At 35.8% G+C, this 13,529-nt stretch overlaps 1 protein-coding gene across 1 annotated transcript in view; it reads right to left on the bottom strand.

Moving 5' to 3' along the window:
* Spef2 (sperm flagellar 2) overlaps positions 1–13,529 on the bottom strand; it is a 158,885-nt gene that overhangs the window by 118,941 nt on the left and 26,415 nt on the right. The window contains exons 8-9 of the mRNA XM_042690529.1: positions 8,356–8,544; positions 4,145–4,332 (exon numbers count right to left, since the gene is read on the bottom strand). Coding sequence (XP_042546463.1) covers positions 4,145–4,332; positions 8,356–8,544 — 377 coding nt within the window. The remainder of the gene's footprint in view (positions 1–4,144; positions 4,333–8,355; positions 8,545–13,529) is intronic.

Genomic DNA, 13,529 nt, shown 5'->3' with positions numbered 1-13,529 from the left:
AAATTCAATACTCAATATAAAGCTAAACCTGAGAAACACCAATTTCATTATATCATTAGTAGTAGTTTGTGTTTTGTTTATAGGAATTGAACCTTTTCTTTCAAGTTGACACATTTAAGTGTGCTCAGTTATGCATACTATTTTCTTATTAGCCTTTTTTTAAAAAAAGGGCCAACGGGCATATCCTCAACTTTCTTCTTGATACCAATAATTTCTATCATCTCTGTTTTTTGGTTGTCTTACTAGTGTGTTTTTCGGAGCTATTAATCTTTTTAAAAAGTCAGTTCTTTGCTTCTATCAAATTTTCTACACTTTTTGTTCATATGCTTATTTTTAATTTTATTTATAGACCACTTCATTGCATTTTCCCTTTCTTCTTTGTATTTATTTTTTTCTTCTTATTCTAGATTCCTGATATGGGGGCTTAGATGATTGATTTAAAACTTTTCTTAATTTCTGCTAGCAGCCTTTCTGCTATGCCCTCAAAATTTTGATACTTTGTGTTTCTATTTTCATTCAGTCAAATGCACTTTTAATTTCCCTTGAGCATTCTTCTTTCATCCAATATTTATTTAGAAGTGTATTCCTTAGTTTCCTTATGTTTGGAGATTTTTTTTCTCCTTACATTATTGTTTTGATTCCACTGTGGTCAAAGGACATAATACTTTCTGACATGAGGTATTTTTAATTTGCTCAGGTTGTATATGGTCTATCTTGCAATAAGTTCATGTATACTCTGTGATGTGTTTATAATGTTGATTCTGATTGGTTGGGTATTGATTTTCTTCTATATCCTAGTTGGTTTTCTAATTGCCTACAATTGTCTAAGTCTCCAATTACAATTATGGATCTTTCCATTTGCATACAGTTCTACCCATTTTTCTTATATATAGTTTATAGTTCTGTTTTTTCCTTGATGCATTGACTCTTTTATATCATTTAATGTCCCTCTTTGTGTCAAGATTATCTTTGCTCTGCAGCCTACTTTACTTGATATCAATATAATCACACATCCATTCTTTTGATTGTTTGCATGTTAGGAACTTTTCCATTATTTTACCCTCAACCTGCTTATATCATATTTAAGTGAGTTTTTCATAGACAGCATATAGTTTGATCACATTTTAAAACCCACTCTTTCAAACTCTATACTCTAACTGGTATATTTAGAGATATAATTACTATATTAGGGTTTAACTCTATCATTTTCATTTTGTTTTGTGGGACCTTTTGTTTTCCTGCCATCATATTATGTAAATGATTAATTTCTTTTTTAATTTAATCTATCTATAGTGTTTTAGAATGTATCTCTTTTGCTGGGCATTATTCCATCTATTACTATCAGAATGATACCAGTTTCCTTTAGATTCCTTTACTTTTATCTATTTATACAATAACTCTTAAATATTTCCTTTCTATACATTCAGAACTCCATCAAACAATGTTAGCAATTTTGCTTCAACTGCTAAACTGCCTTCACAAAATGCAAAAGAAATTCTATTGTGCATTTTGCACACTGCGTATTTCCTCCTTTCTGATTTCTTGTTTTGAAAAGTAACTTTATTTCTGTTTACAGAACATTCCTCAGCCGTTCATTCAAAGGTAAATATGCTGCCACCAAATTTTCTTTGTTACCACAATTGCAATACTGACTTCTGCTTCATTTATGAAGTGTATTTCCACTGAGTACAGGACCCTGGGTTGAGAGGTCTTTCTTCCAGCAACTAAAAAGTACTGTAAACCTTCCTTCTGGTCTCCAGGGTTTCTGAGGAGAAATCTTCTGTCATTTAAATTAGTTTACTCTTAAAGATAACTGTTGTAATCTCCTGAGTGTTTTGATGAGGTTTTCTTTTTCAATTTTCAGAAATTTAATTATAATGTGTTTTCTCATGGAAAACAGACTAACAGAGCATGAATGACCAGTCCCCAAGGCTCTGTTAATTATTTTCAGTCTAATTACTCCTTTTTATATTCAGATGGGGCAATTTCTGTAATTCTATTTTTTTAATTTTACTTAAATATCTTTTTTAATTTGCCATTAAGCCCAACCCTGAACTCTTTCTTTTGGTTATTGTGTTTTTCAATCATAAAATTGCCATTTGTTTCTTGTTTATCTTGGGTCTTTGCTATGACTAAAGTTTTGAGTAAAGCCAATTTCTCTCTGTGTCAGATGTGTTTATAATTGTTCCTCAAAGCATTTGGCCATGGATGCTTTTCATGAAAAGAAGGCCCTGCCATTCTTAAGTGGAGTCCATGCTTCCTCCTTAATTATTTCAGTCACTATCTTGGAAGCTGCACTGGAGTCTCCTTGCTGCAGCTCTGAGAGGATGGGAGATGAGGTATCCTGCCTGACCTTTTTCGGTATTAGTAGATGTGAAGTTACTCTTTTAATCTGTATATCTGAACATAATTGAGCAGTCATTCTCTAAAAATTTTCTATTCTGTTATTATCTAAAAGGTTTTTATCCTGTTAGCCTGTCCCTTCTCTGAGCAATCTGTTCCAGTGATGTATCTGCTGCTAGAATATTCAGGTCTGACTTGGATTATCAGAAGCCAAAAGAAAACCCAAGAAGCATACCACTATTTCTCATCCTGAAGACTAGTCACCTATCTCTCTAGCTATCAGTCTTACCATCTGTGTTTCATAATATCCAGGGGTTTGTTGTCACTAGTAGAAGGAATACAGATACATTTCATTTGTTCCCTTGTTTCAGAAAAGAATGAGATTTGCTTTTAAGTATTAATTTTAAATTTCAGGCCCTTATTCAGTTAAATAAACCAGTCTGCTCTATTTTGTACTTCTTGGCTTTTTTGTAATTTACTCTATTGTTAGTTTTCTGTAATTTAGTCTATCATTGACTTTTCCTTTTAGAATCTTTTTATGAAGATCTCTGTGTGAACTTCTTCATAACTGTGCTTTTATAATTTTGGGGTATTTAGAATTATATGAACCTAAAAAGCATCTTTATACCTTCATACTTTTCACGATGTTTTTATTCTTTGGTGTAAATTATTTGATTTTACAGCTTAATAGTTTTATCTTCAAAATGTCCTCTGATATTTCATTTAAATGAGTTTATATGGCAATGGTCTAGACACTGGCCATAGGAGAAGGACAAAAATCCTTTTTAACAAGCCGGGGTGAGCACATGTTTTCTCTATCTATCTCCTGCCTTTGAACCCTATAAGCCATTTGGCTTTTATTCCTTTCATGGCAAGTTCTTGAGAAGACCTCATCCTGGGAGGCTTGAGGGCTAGAGTTGTTCTGATGGAATGGCTTTCACTTAGGTCTTCTGAAGTGTCATTCTATTCAAATTTGCAGCAAAGGACACCACAAGAAATAGACCTAGGAACCATTTATTAAATTTGCTTGCAAGAGTGCTGAGGACTTTCCCTACTAGATCAGCTGCACTGAGCCATTTATTTCCTGAAATCACATGAGAAAATGGGGGTTTTAAACCAGACAACAAAAACTTTATATTTTGTAGGTGTCTGGGATAGAAATGGAACTAATGTGACAGTTTGCATTTCCTTTTGTCCTTTGCCAAATAGCAAGCTCAGCTGCATTACCTCAGAAATCTATTGACGCTTATATAATTGTGTTTCAATTTATTCCGTATTCTTTTATTTCATTATTTAGAGAATACTGTATTGATGACTATAATCAAGGCCACATAGATAAAATTGTACATATTTATGATTCCTTATTCATAACATCCTGTCTTAATTTCAATTTTCCTTGCTTATTATGTTGGCTTATTCAGTTTAGAAATATTTTTTGGTATTTCCTTGCAAATATATTGATTCCTCCCAGATAAAATGAAATGAAAATACATCATTTAGTTGTAAATCAGATGATTTACTGTTCTGGAAGTTCCAATTATTTCAAATAAATTATTATAAATGTATTCATAAATCACAAATGATTTAGATACAATTTTTTAAATGGAGAAAGACACAGATGCACCTGAAATAATGCTAGCTGGTAGGTGAATCAACTCAGTAAGCACAATCTCCTATACTACTTCTTAGAACTTGTTTTCTCATGAAATTCTTTTACCTCCTTTAGAATCCTTCAATCTACCTTGTAATCCTACCTTATTCATTGTCTGAGGTATTTCCACACCACATTAGCTTTACTCACTTATTTGTCAGCATCCGGTAGTCTGCCACTTTAGTGGACAAATCAAGTATTTGATCCAAAATTTCTCCACAAATTGTATAATGCTTCTCATAACGAGCCTGAGCCCTTTCTACAGCAATCTTCTCATGAATTTCCTTTTCTCTGAAGATTTGTTCTTCAAAATCAATTTTGGCTTGTTTTGCCAGAGCCTGATAATGCAAAAACATATTTTTAAGTCATAATTGTCTGAAAGTGGAAGAAATACAGTCATAAAATTCAATGCAGAGTCCACAAACTTAAAAAAAAACTGAGGGAAAGTGTGGGGTTGGAAAGGATAGGGGAGAATATTGATCAAGATGCCCTGTATTCATAAACTGTTGTTTTTTTTTTTCTGCTGCTCATGAGGTCTGAACTCTAGGCCTAGGCGCTGTCCCCTCAGCTCTTCAACTCAAGGCTAGCACTCTACCACTTGAGCCACAGCACCACTTCCGGCTGTTCTGCTTATGTGTTTCTGAGGAATCAAACCCAGGACCTCATGCATGCAAGGCAAGCACTACCACTGAACCACCTTCTCAGCCCAATGTATTCATGAACTTTGTTGAATGGAAAAATCCTTTGTGTAACTACTTAAAGGTAATGGAAACAAAAAAGAAAATGATGCTAAAAGTGAATAGCCAAAAAAAGCCTTTAAAACAACTACATTAAGTACTGAGTATGATGGCAAACACAATATGGGGAATATTCCACCTTTACTTTATCAACCAAGCACAACATGGTAGTCTTGACTGACCAAAGAAGAAAACAGTAACTTAGAAACAGAAACAAAGAAAGAAAACAGTCACAAATCACAGAGAAATTGACAAGTCTGTGCCAAATTGTACAATAGCTCATCACCACATGGGAGCCCTTACCGGGGCACCTCTGCTATGACCACTACTATTGGTGTCTTCAGTGTAGGAAGCCCACGATTCTGGTCTATACTTAGAAACTACTTTGAAATACCCTGATTTTACTAGTGTGAGATCATCATACATTAGAAACAAATATGAAAGGTGTTAACCCCATATTGTTAGTTTTAATAAATTGATAACCCTCGTTTTTAGAAACATCTACTTCTGCAGAAAATAATGAAATATTTAGCATTTATGATTAAATTAAATACACAAAAAAGAAAGTAATAAAATATTTAAATGGTTATTCATAACTTCTGCTTGGACAGTACTGCCATTTTGTTTTCAGAACCTTTTTTGTATACTAAATTTAGCCTCCTATCATGATGAATAACACAATACTCAGTGAATGGGATTTCAGTGATCAAATGTGGCTTTACAGAAAGCTGTGGCAAGCTTAAGCAATCCATCATGTGCTAGCTTGCCCTAGAATTTAGACTTGGTCAATGAAACTTGATCCAATCAGTAAAAAACACAAGTAAAACTTGACTTTACAAGTTCTGTGGTCAAATTCAAGCTCTTCCTTGTGTGTAATTTAAATTCAAACTATGAGAAATTGGGCAAATTGTTCAGCTTCTTTAAGCCCCAGTTTCCTCAAAGTGGGGATATTAATAATTCTTAGCATTCAGAGAAAAATTAACCCAATTATCTTCTGAGAATAAGTATTTTGTATCACACCATTTTTTTTTTGGTTGTGGGGCTTGAACTCTGGGCCTGAGTGCTGTCCCTCAGCTCTTCAGCTCCAGGCAAGCGCTCTACCACTTGAGCTACAGCACCACTTCCAGTTTTCTAGTGGTTTATTGGAGGTAAGAGACCTTTCCTGCCCGGGCTGGCTTTGAACCGTGATCCTTAGATCTCAGCCTCCTGAGTAGCTAGGATTACAGGTGTGAGCCGCCAGCACCCAGCTTATCACACCATTCTTAAATGATTACATGTCTGACAGTAGGCTTCTATGTAAGGTTTATTATTATTATTTTGCTGCTGTTGCTGCTGCTTATTTTTACAAGCTTATTTTATTTTTTTAACAGGCAACTGGTTGGGTTACATGACTTGTAAGTCAACTCAATATATTTCACAGAGTCCAGAATTACACAAGAATTTACCATTCTTGAACTGTTTTTATTTTCATGGGTAAAGAATATAAGTTAGGTGCAAAGCTTTACGGAATGTTTCATGAAATGTGAGGAGGAAAAAATGAACTTAAGACACCAGGAATATTAGAGCATTCATTATGGAGACAGTGAAAGAAAAATTGATCATTAGTTTGGTTTGCTACGGAGCCAGTGAAATATGTGGAAATTTTTGGGATGTGATAGAACCAAAGCTTTGAGAAGAATGAAATGGCCATATCAATAACAGAACAGCTTTCAATTTTGCTTGTTGTTATCGTCTGTCTCCCTCCTGCCATACTTTCACTCATCTCCTCCTTCCTCCCATGTAGAAAACTATATCAAATGAACTGCTAGAGCTATTCAGTCTTCTCATTCTTTTCTACCTACTATCAACTTGGCTCAACTCACCACAATTTCCTGTCTTCTTACATTAAAGTTGGCTGTAGTCTACATTAGAAAGGAGGAAAGGAAAAGGAAGCCCGTGGGAGGTAATCAATCTCCGGGATTGTGAGCTTGCCCTCTTGAGTTTCATAGAACAGGCCTTGCTCTTGCTGTGGAATTGATAAACTGGAACTCCTTAAGTGTTCTAAGCTTCATTTTCCTTGTACTTAAAATGCACATAAGGAAGTGTCTAATTGTGGCTATTGCAAGGATTTCATATGCATGCAATAAGCATAGGTAATGATTGGCTCAAAGAAAATGCTACAAAAAGTTTTTAAACTGGATTGTAGTTAAATAGTACTGATACAAGTTGATGGCACATAATTTGGGGACCTGGAATTGTCTTAATGGAGAGTGGCTTCCCAATTGCCATGAAGTAAGAGATTAGTAGATTTAATCTAGAAATTAAACAAATTAAAAAATAATCTCTTCAGTGTAAAAAACACAAAGTTCTCCCATTTCCTTACCTCACTAGTTTGTTTGTTTGTTTTTCCTTTTTCTTTGAACTGTGACAGATGCAGGATTAAGCCTTGGGAAACAGTGACCAGAAGCAAACTGCTCACTCCTGATCTTTCATGCTAATTGGGATATGCAAAGTCAAAAAGCCACAGGAATAAATGACTAATTGGCAGTGCATGTCAAGTGGCCCTAGATCTAAAATGAAGGTAGGGAGCTTACACAACAGGGAACCCTGATGTAGACAAGACATGACATTTGTAAAGAGCTCTGAAAGATGAATATTAGCTGGATAAGGGCACAGGGCCGGAAGAAGAAAGATGCAAGAAATGCCTCATTTGGGGATCTGGAAAGAGCTAGGAGATGGAGGGATATGTTGTTGGTGGGAAACTAAGGATGGGATTCCAGACAGGATGGCAGCTATCAAACCAGAGTTCAAAAGATTCTCTTGCACATAGAATGGATTGGAGAGGAACCAGACTTTGGCAGCGGGGCACCATTCTCAATGACATTGCATTCTTAGAGTATCCAGGTAAATGAATAATTCTGATCGAAAGAAAAGAGGAATGCTATATGGATCTCAGAAATATTATCTAGTAGAAAGCAGAAAAATTTTAAATTAAAAACCTCACAGTGCCTTGTTGAAACAGTGTAAAAGCTATCACTAGCTGAGACTATTCACCTAGCATAAGCAACATCAGTGTTTAGCTAGTAAGACTAACAGACTTTAGAGAAAAGGAAAGTCCTTTGGGCATTTGTGGAAAAAAGAAAGTCATGATTCAAAGAAATGAATAGGAACATAGGAAAGGATTAGACAATCATCAGGGTTTTTTTTTTTAACAGCATTATATTATGCCTGAAGAAATAGTGACATATTTCAGATAAGCAAAGTAAGAAAAGTCAAACCAAGTATGTTATTACTAACAAAATGGACAGTAGAGGAGGTACAGTCTATTATCAAACTAGAAGAACTCAGGGAATATTGTTGTGTATAGGTCTTTCCTGGGGAATTATCTGGAAAACAAGCACCATAATCCATGAGACACATGAATACAGGACTGATGGGGAACATTACCAGCTTAGGTACTAGGAGAATCAAGACTAAAGGAAGAAAGTGTCATGTAATTATGAAGAAATAAAAAAATGGGAAGATAGTAGGCAGATCACACAAGAAATGAATTCTTCTTAAGCAATAGATAACAAAAGACAGCTTTGCTTCACAGAAAGTTTTAAAAAGGACCCCAGGAAGATTTTTAAGGGAGATTTGGCTTACCGCTTCTCGATCAAGAGCATCCTGGAAATCTTTGAGACGTCTTTCTTCATATTGTTTTTCCCTGAAAATTCTGTTCTGCCACAAAACTTCCTTTTCATGCCTAGCATGCATGAGCTGAACAGCAATCCTGCGTTCCTGCTGGGACTGGCGCATCAACCGGTGAATCAACTGCTCCTCTCGATAGGCTTCCTGTGAAACCAAAGCCAATGATTCCTCAAAGCCAAGTCCAGATTCCCCAATAGGCTAACAGATCTACCCACAAATACTCTATAAAAGGCATCAAATTTACCTAAAACAACTTTTGTTACTTGATTTCAACCTGAACATGTCAAAAACACAAGCTGAAAAAAAAATTCCCAACAGATGCTGCATAATTTTAGTATTTAGAAACAATATGGTCTTGAAACTTACAATTAACTTAAATGAATTTTACCCTTAAAATATGATCAAAATATTATCCTAGATGTATACTAATTATTGAAAATAAGGGAAACCATGGGACTTATTTTCTTTGGGTCTGGCTTACTTCACTTAATATGATTTTTTTCCAAGTCTTTCCATCTTTCCATTTCCTTACAAATAGGGAAGTGTCATTCTTTCTGATGGAAGTATAGAATTCCATTGTGTGCGTGTGTACATACCACATTTTCTTGATCCATTCATCTACTGAGGGGCATATCAGGGTTGGTTCCATATCTTAGCTATGAGCTCAATAGCTATGTACATATGACCATATAAGATGATGCTAAGCACAATGAACTCCAAGACACAGAGACAAGAGGTTTTTCTTTGTTGTTTTTAATGTACTATGTGATTTTTTGTTTCTTTTGTATGTTCTTCCCCCTATAGTATATCTCCTGTTGTCACTGTATTTAATTTTTGTACACTGGTATTGTATGTATATATATATATATATATATATATATATATATATACACACACACACACACATACGTTTATTTGAATTAGAGAAGGGGAATAACAGAATGGTGAAACAAGGGACAAGGTGGGAACTAATGCCACAGTGATATACACAAGAATATATGTTGGAAATGATCTGTACAACAAGGATCTGAGCGGTGGAGGGGAGAGAAAATAGGAGAAAAATGAGGGAAGGGGTAACAAGTTTGACAAAACAATGTACATATTACCTTACTTATGTAACTGTAACCCTTCTGTATATCATCTTGACAATAAAAAATGCATGCCAAAAATATGATCAAAATAAATTAGACATTCTCTTCAAAGTTTTTGTTTAAATCACTGACAAAATTGTTTAATTATAAGGATGTTTTCAGCTGGTTGGAAATATGATATTTTTATTTTAAGGTAACAAGTAGTTATAAAACAGATGCAGTTATTGCCCATGAAAAGACAGTAGTCCTGGTTATTTCCCTTAGAGTTAGTTCAATACTAATATGAGGAAAAGTTAAAAACTAACAGAATATAAAGAGTAGAGAGGCCAGACCAAGTAGAAATGGTCTTTTGCTTGTCTTAAGAGAAAATCTGTGTGGCTAGAGTCTCAAAACAGATGAACTCCGCTGTTTTAGAAGAAGAGAGAACAGAAGGGGAGGACCAGTAAATGTACAGTGGGAAAAACACCAACTTGAAAATAGTGAATCCAGGTGTTGTTCCCAGCTGTACCATTCATTGGCTATGTAGCTTTGGCAAATAACTTAGTAGTACAGGGTTATTTCTTGATAGGTCACAAGGAGAGGTTTAGGTGGAAGATGACTTCCCAGGGCCCAACAAGTTCATTTAATGTCTAAACAGAGACCTCATGTGGAAAGAGGAAGTAATTATAGTTCTCAAATTATCTTTACGAGATTACAGAATTATTGTTTATTTAACAAAATTAAGACACAAATAATACTTTATGAAACTTTCACCTGGGAATTTTTTGGAAACGTGAATTATAGTTCAGCTGAAGTTAAACTATTTTTTCTTTCAAATATTTTAAAAATTCATATTAATGTGTTTTAAAATTAATTTTGTGGCTGTGGGTATGGCTCAAGTTGTAGAGAACCTACCTAGTAAGCACGAGTCCTTGAGTTCAAAATTTAATTTTGTGTACATTGAGTCTCCAAAGTGAGAGGAGTTGTGATATTTCCATAGACATATCTTCTATAACTTTTTCTTGTGTATGTGTGTGTGAATGTGTTCCTTTCCTGGGGTTTAAACTTAATTCCTAGGCACCATTTGCTTTTTGCTCAAGGCTACTATTCTACCATTCAAGCCATAGCTCCACTTTGGGTTTTTTGGTGGTTAATTGAAGGTAAGAATCTCAAGGACTTTCCTGCCTAGGCTGGCTTTCAACATCAATCCTCAGATCTCAAGGCTCCTGACTTGCTACAATTACAAGTTTCAAGCCTGCTTACAACTTTTTATTATCCTCTCTTCCCCAGCCCCAATTTTAAAACTTCCTTACAGAATTTGTAACAGGGGTTTATATGTCCTTTGGTTTGTGCATAGGATCAACTTTAACCACGTTTTGTCCTCCTTGCCTTTTCCCTTTCCCTTCCTTCCTCCATCTGGTTCTCCACTCAGTAGTCTGCCTTTTATATTCATGTCTTGATTTATTCATGTATTTATTTTAGATCCCAATTTCATATATGAGAAAACTATATAGCATTTGTTCTTCTGAATCTGGCTTACTTCACTTAACCTAATAGTTTCAGATTCTATCAATTTTCCTGAAAATGACAATTCCATTCTTCATTCTGATGACTAGTACATTTTTGTGTAATATGTCACATTTTCTTTATCCATTCATCCATTGGTGAGCATGCAAGCAGGTTCCATAGCTTTTATTGTGAATAATGCTGCAATAAACACAGGTGTATTGTATGGTGATTTACTTTCCTTCAGATATACCCAGAATGGTATAGCTGGCTCATATGGCCGTTCTAATTATAATTTTTTAAGACATCTTATACTGATTTCCATACTTATTTCCATTTTCACTAGTAGTATTTAGGGGTTCCTTTGCCTGGGTCCTTGCCCACATTTGTTTTCTTGATGACAGTTATTCTCACTAGGGTTAGATCAAATCTCACTGTTAAAACAGTATAATGTGAGTCATTGGTTTCCTTTTAAGATTCAGTAGTGAAAGTGGAGACAAAGTGTGAAAAGGGCCTCAAGTTCCTCATGTCTTTTCATTCACAGCTTTTCATATTTCCCTATGGCTATGCTCATCAAAACACAGAACCTATTTCTCTGCTTCTTAAATATGAGGAAAGGAAGTGTTGATCTTGATCTGACCAGTGGGACATCAGCCAAAATCTAAAAAAAGTTAACTATAAAAAGGCAGTTGGGTCTGCCGCTACCACTGTGTGAATCGCCTGATGGACCAAAAAATAAGACCTTACAGAGGCATTAGCCTTGCAAAAAAGGGCTCCTAGAATCTTGTGTGTCTGCCGGCCTCAGCCAGCCACCAACTGACCACAGACATTGAGCAAGTCCAGATGAAACAACAAGAAAACATGGAGGTAAGGCTAGCCTCAAGTTTCTACTGCAATGCTGAGATAGTTTAAGGGTCACAAAGTAGCATTACATTTTAAATTGGAAGTTGCTTTATTATTCCAAATGAATTCTAATTCCCCAAAGGTTCAATGGAATGAAATGAAGGATATAGTTTCTCACAGAAACTCAGGTGTAAGTTACTGTTAGGCGTTCAGGAAAGCCTACAAACCTACAAGAGACAAAATATCCTATGTTTGAAATGAATAAAGTAGAAAATGGTTATTCTGATTACATTTACTGTATGTGGAGGGATTTCAATAGATCTGTAACAGTCTCAATTTGACTGTCAAGGCCTCTACTTCTTCCATGAGATAAAGTTAGGAGCTTATTCAGGTCTATCACCATTTGCTTAATTCTCCATTTATTATGGATCTAGTCTAGGCCGTCAACTAAAAAGCAATGAAACATTCCATTTCTCTGAAAAGAGCTCATGATGATTTGGTCTCTAGAAATACTGCCAGAAGAGGTGACTTGCAGCTATCTGAAAGCCCTGAATCTCCTGTGAGAGTCTCTTCTCTGAAAACACACTTCACCTTGCAGCGTTTCCACAGCCCCTGGAAGCTGCACCTCCACCCTGTCCTCTTCCTCTGCCTCCACTCCGACCTTCAGTTAGTGAGCTCCTGGCTGTCCTCCATGTTTCTGTTCTCATCTACAACACAGCATCCCCTGAACCAAGCCAGGGACCCCTGTCTTCTGTCATCCACTTGCCCATTACTTTCAACTCACTTTCTCTCTTGAATGTTCTGGCCTACTCACAGAGTTTCCCTACCTGACAAGTTCTCTGAGACCAAATTTCTTAATATTTTTGCTCATTATGGAGTCTCTGGGCCTCCTACAGTATCTGCAGAATAGAGGAGGGTGAGTGTCTAAGTAATGTAAGAGATGGTCAGTGATTCTTCAACTGCAGCCACATCAGAATCTCCTCCAGGACTCCACCCTGCAACTATCCAATTCCTCTGTGTGGGTTCAGAGTAATGAGAAAACCTGATGTCTTCCTTCAAGTTCTCAGATGTTGCTGATGCTGTTGACCCACAAAACATACCTTGAGAAGCACTGATGTACACTAATGGACAATTTGCAAGGACAACCAACTTTTCTTTGTTGTTTTCACTATAAAGTTCTTTTACTTCCAAAAGTAACAGTAAATTGAAATATCTAGTATAGATTCCTTTTTGCATCTGTATTTTTATTGTGGTAAAATATGCAAAATATAAAATCTATCAGTTCAATTTTCTTTTGATCAGACCTGGGTCTTGAACTCGGGGCCTGGTGCTGTACCTGAGTCTCATATTGTGCTCAAGGCTAGTGCTCTGCCATGTGAGCCACAGCACCACTTCCAGCTTTTCTGAGCAGTTTATTGGAGATAAGAGTCTCATAGGGACTTTCATGCCTGTTGAACCACAGTCCTCAGATATCAGCCTCCTGAGTAGCTAGGATTACAAGTGTGAGCCACAGCCACCCAGTTCACTTAAGTGATTTTTAAATAGACAATTCGACTAAATAAATTTACAATTCTGTGTTACCATGACTAGATTTTAGATTCTTTAGTAAATAGGTAGGTTTTGATTTCTTTATATTTTTTGCTGTTTTGACATGACAATATACCATGAACAGTGGCAGATAATATAAGCAATAAGATAGAGATTTGCCTG

This window comes from Dipodomys spectabilis, unplaced genomic scaffold, assembly GCF_019054845.1.
Source record: "Dipodomys spectabilis isolate Male_0828 unplaced genomic scaffold, ASM1905484v1 ptg000138l, whole genome shotgun sequence".
Lineage (NCBI taxonomy): Eukaryota > Metazoa > Chordata > Mammalia > Rodentia > Heteromyidae > Dipodomys > Dipodomys spectabilis.
The sequence above is the reverse complement of the archived record's forward strand: the minus strand, read 5'-3'. Positions and strand labels throughout refer to the sequence as shown.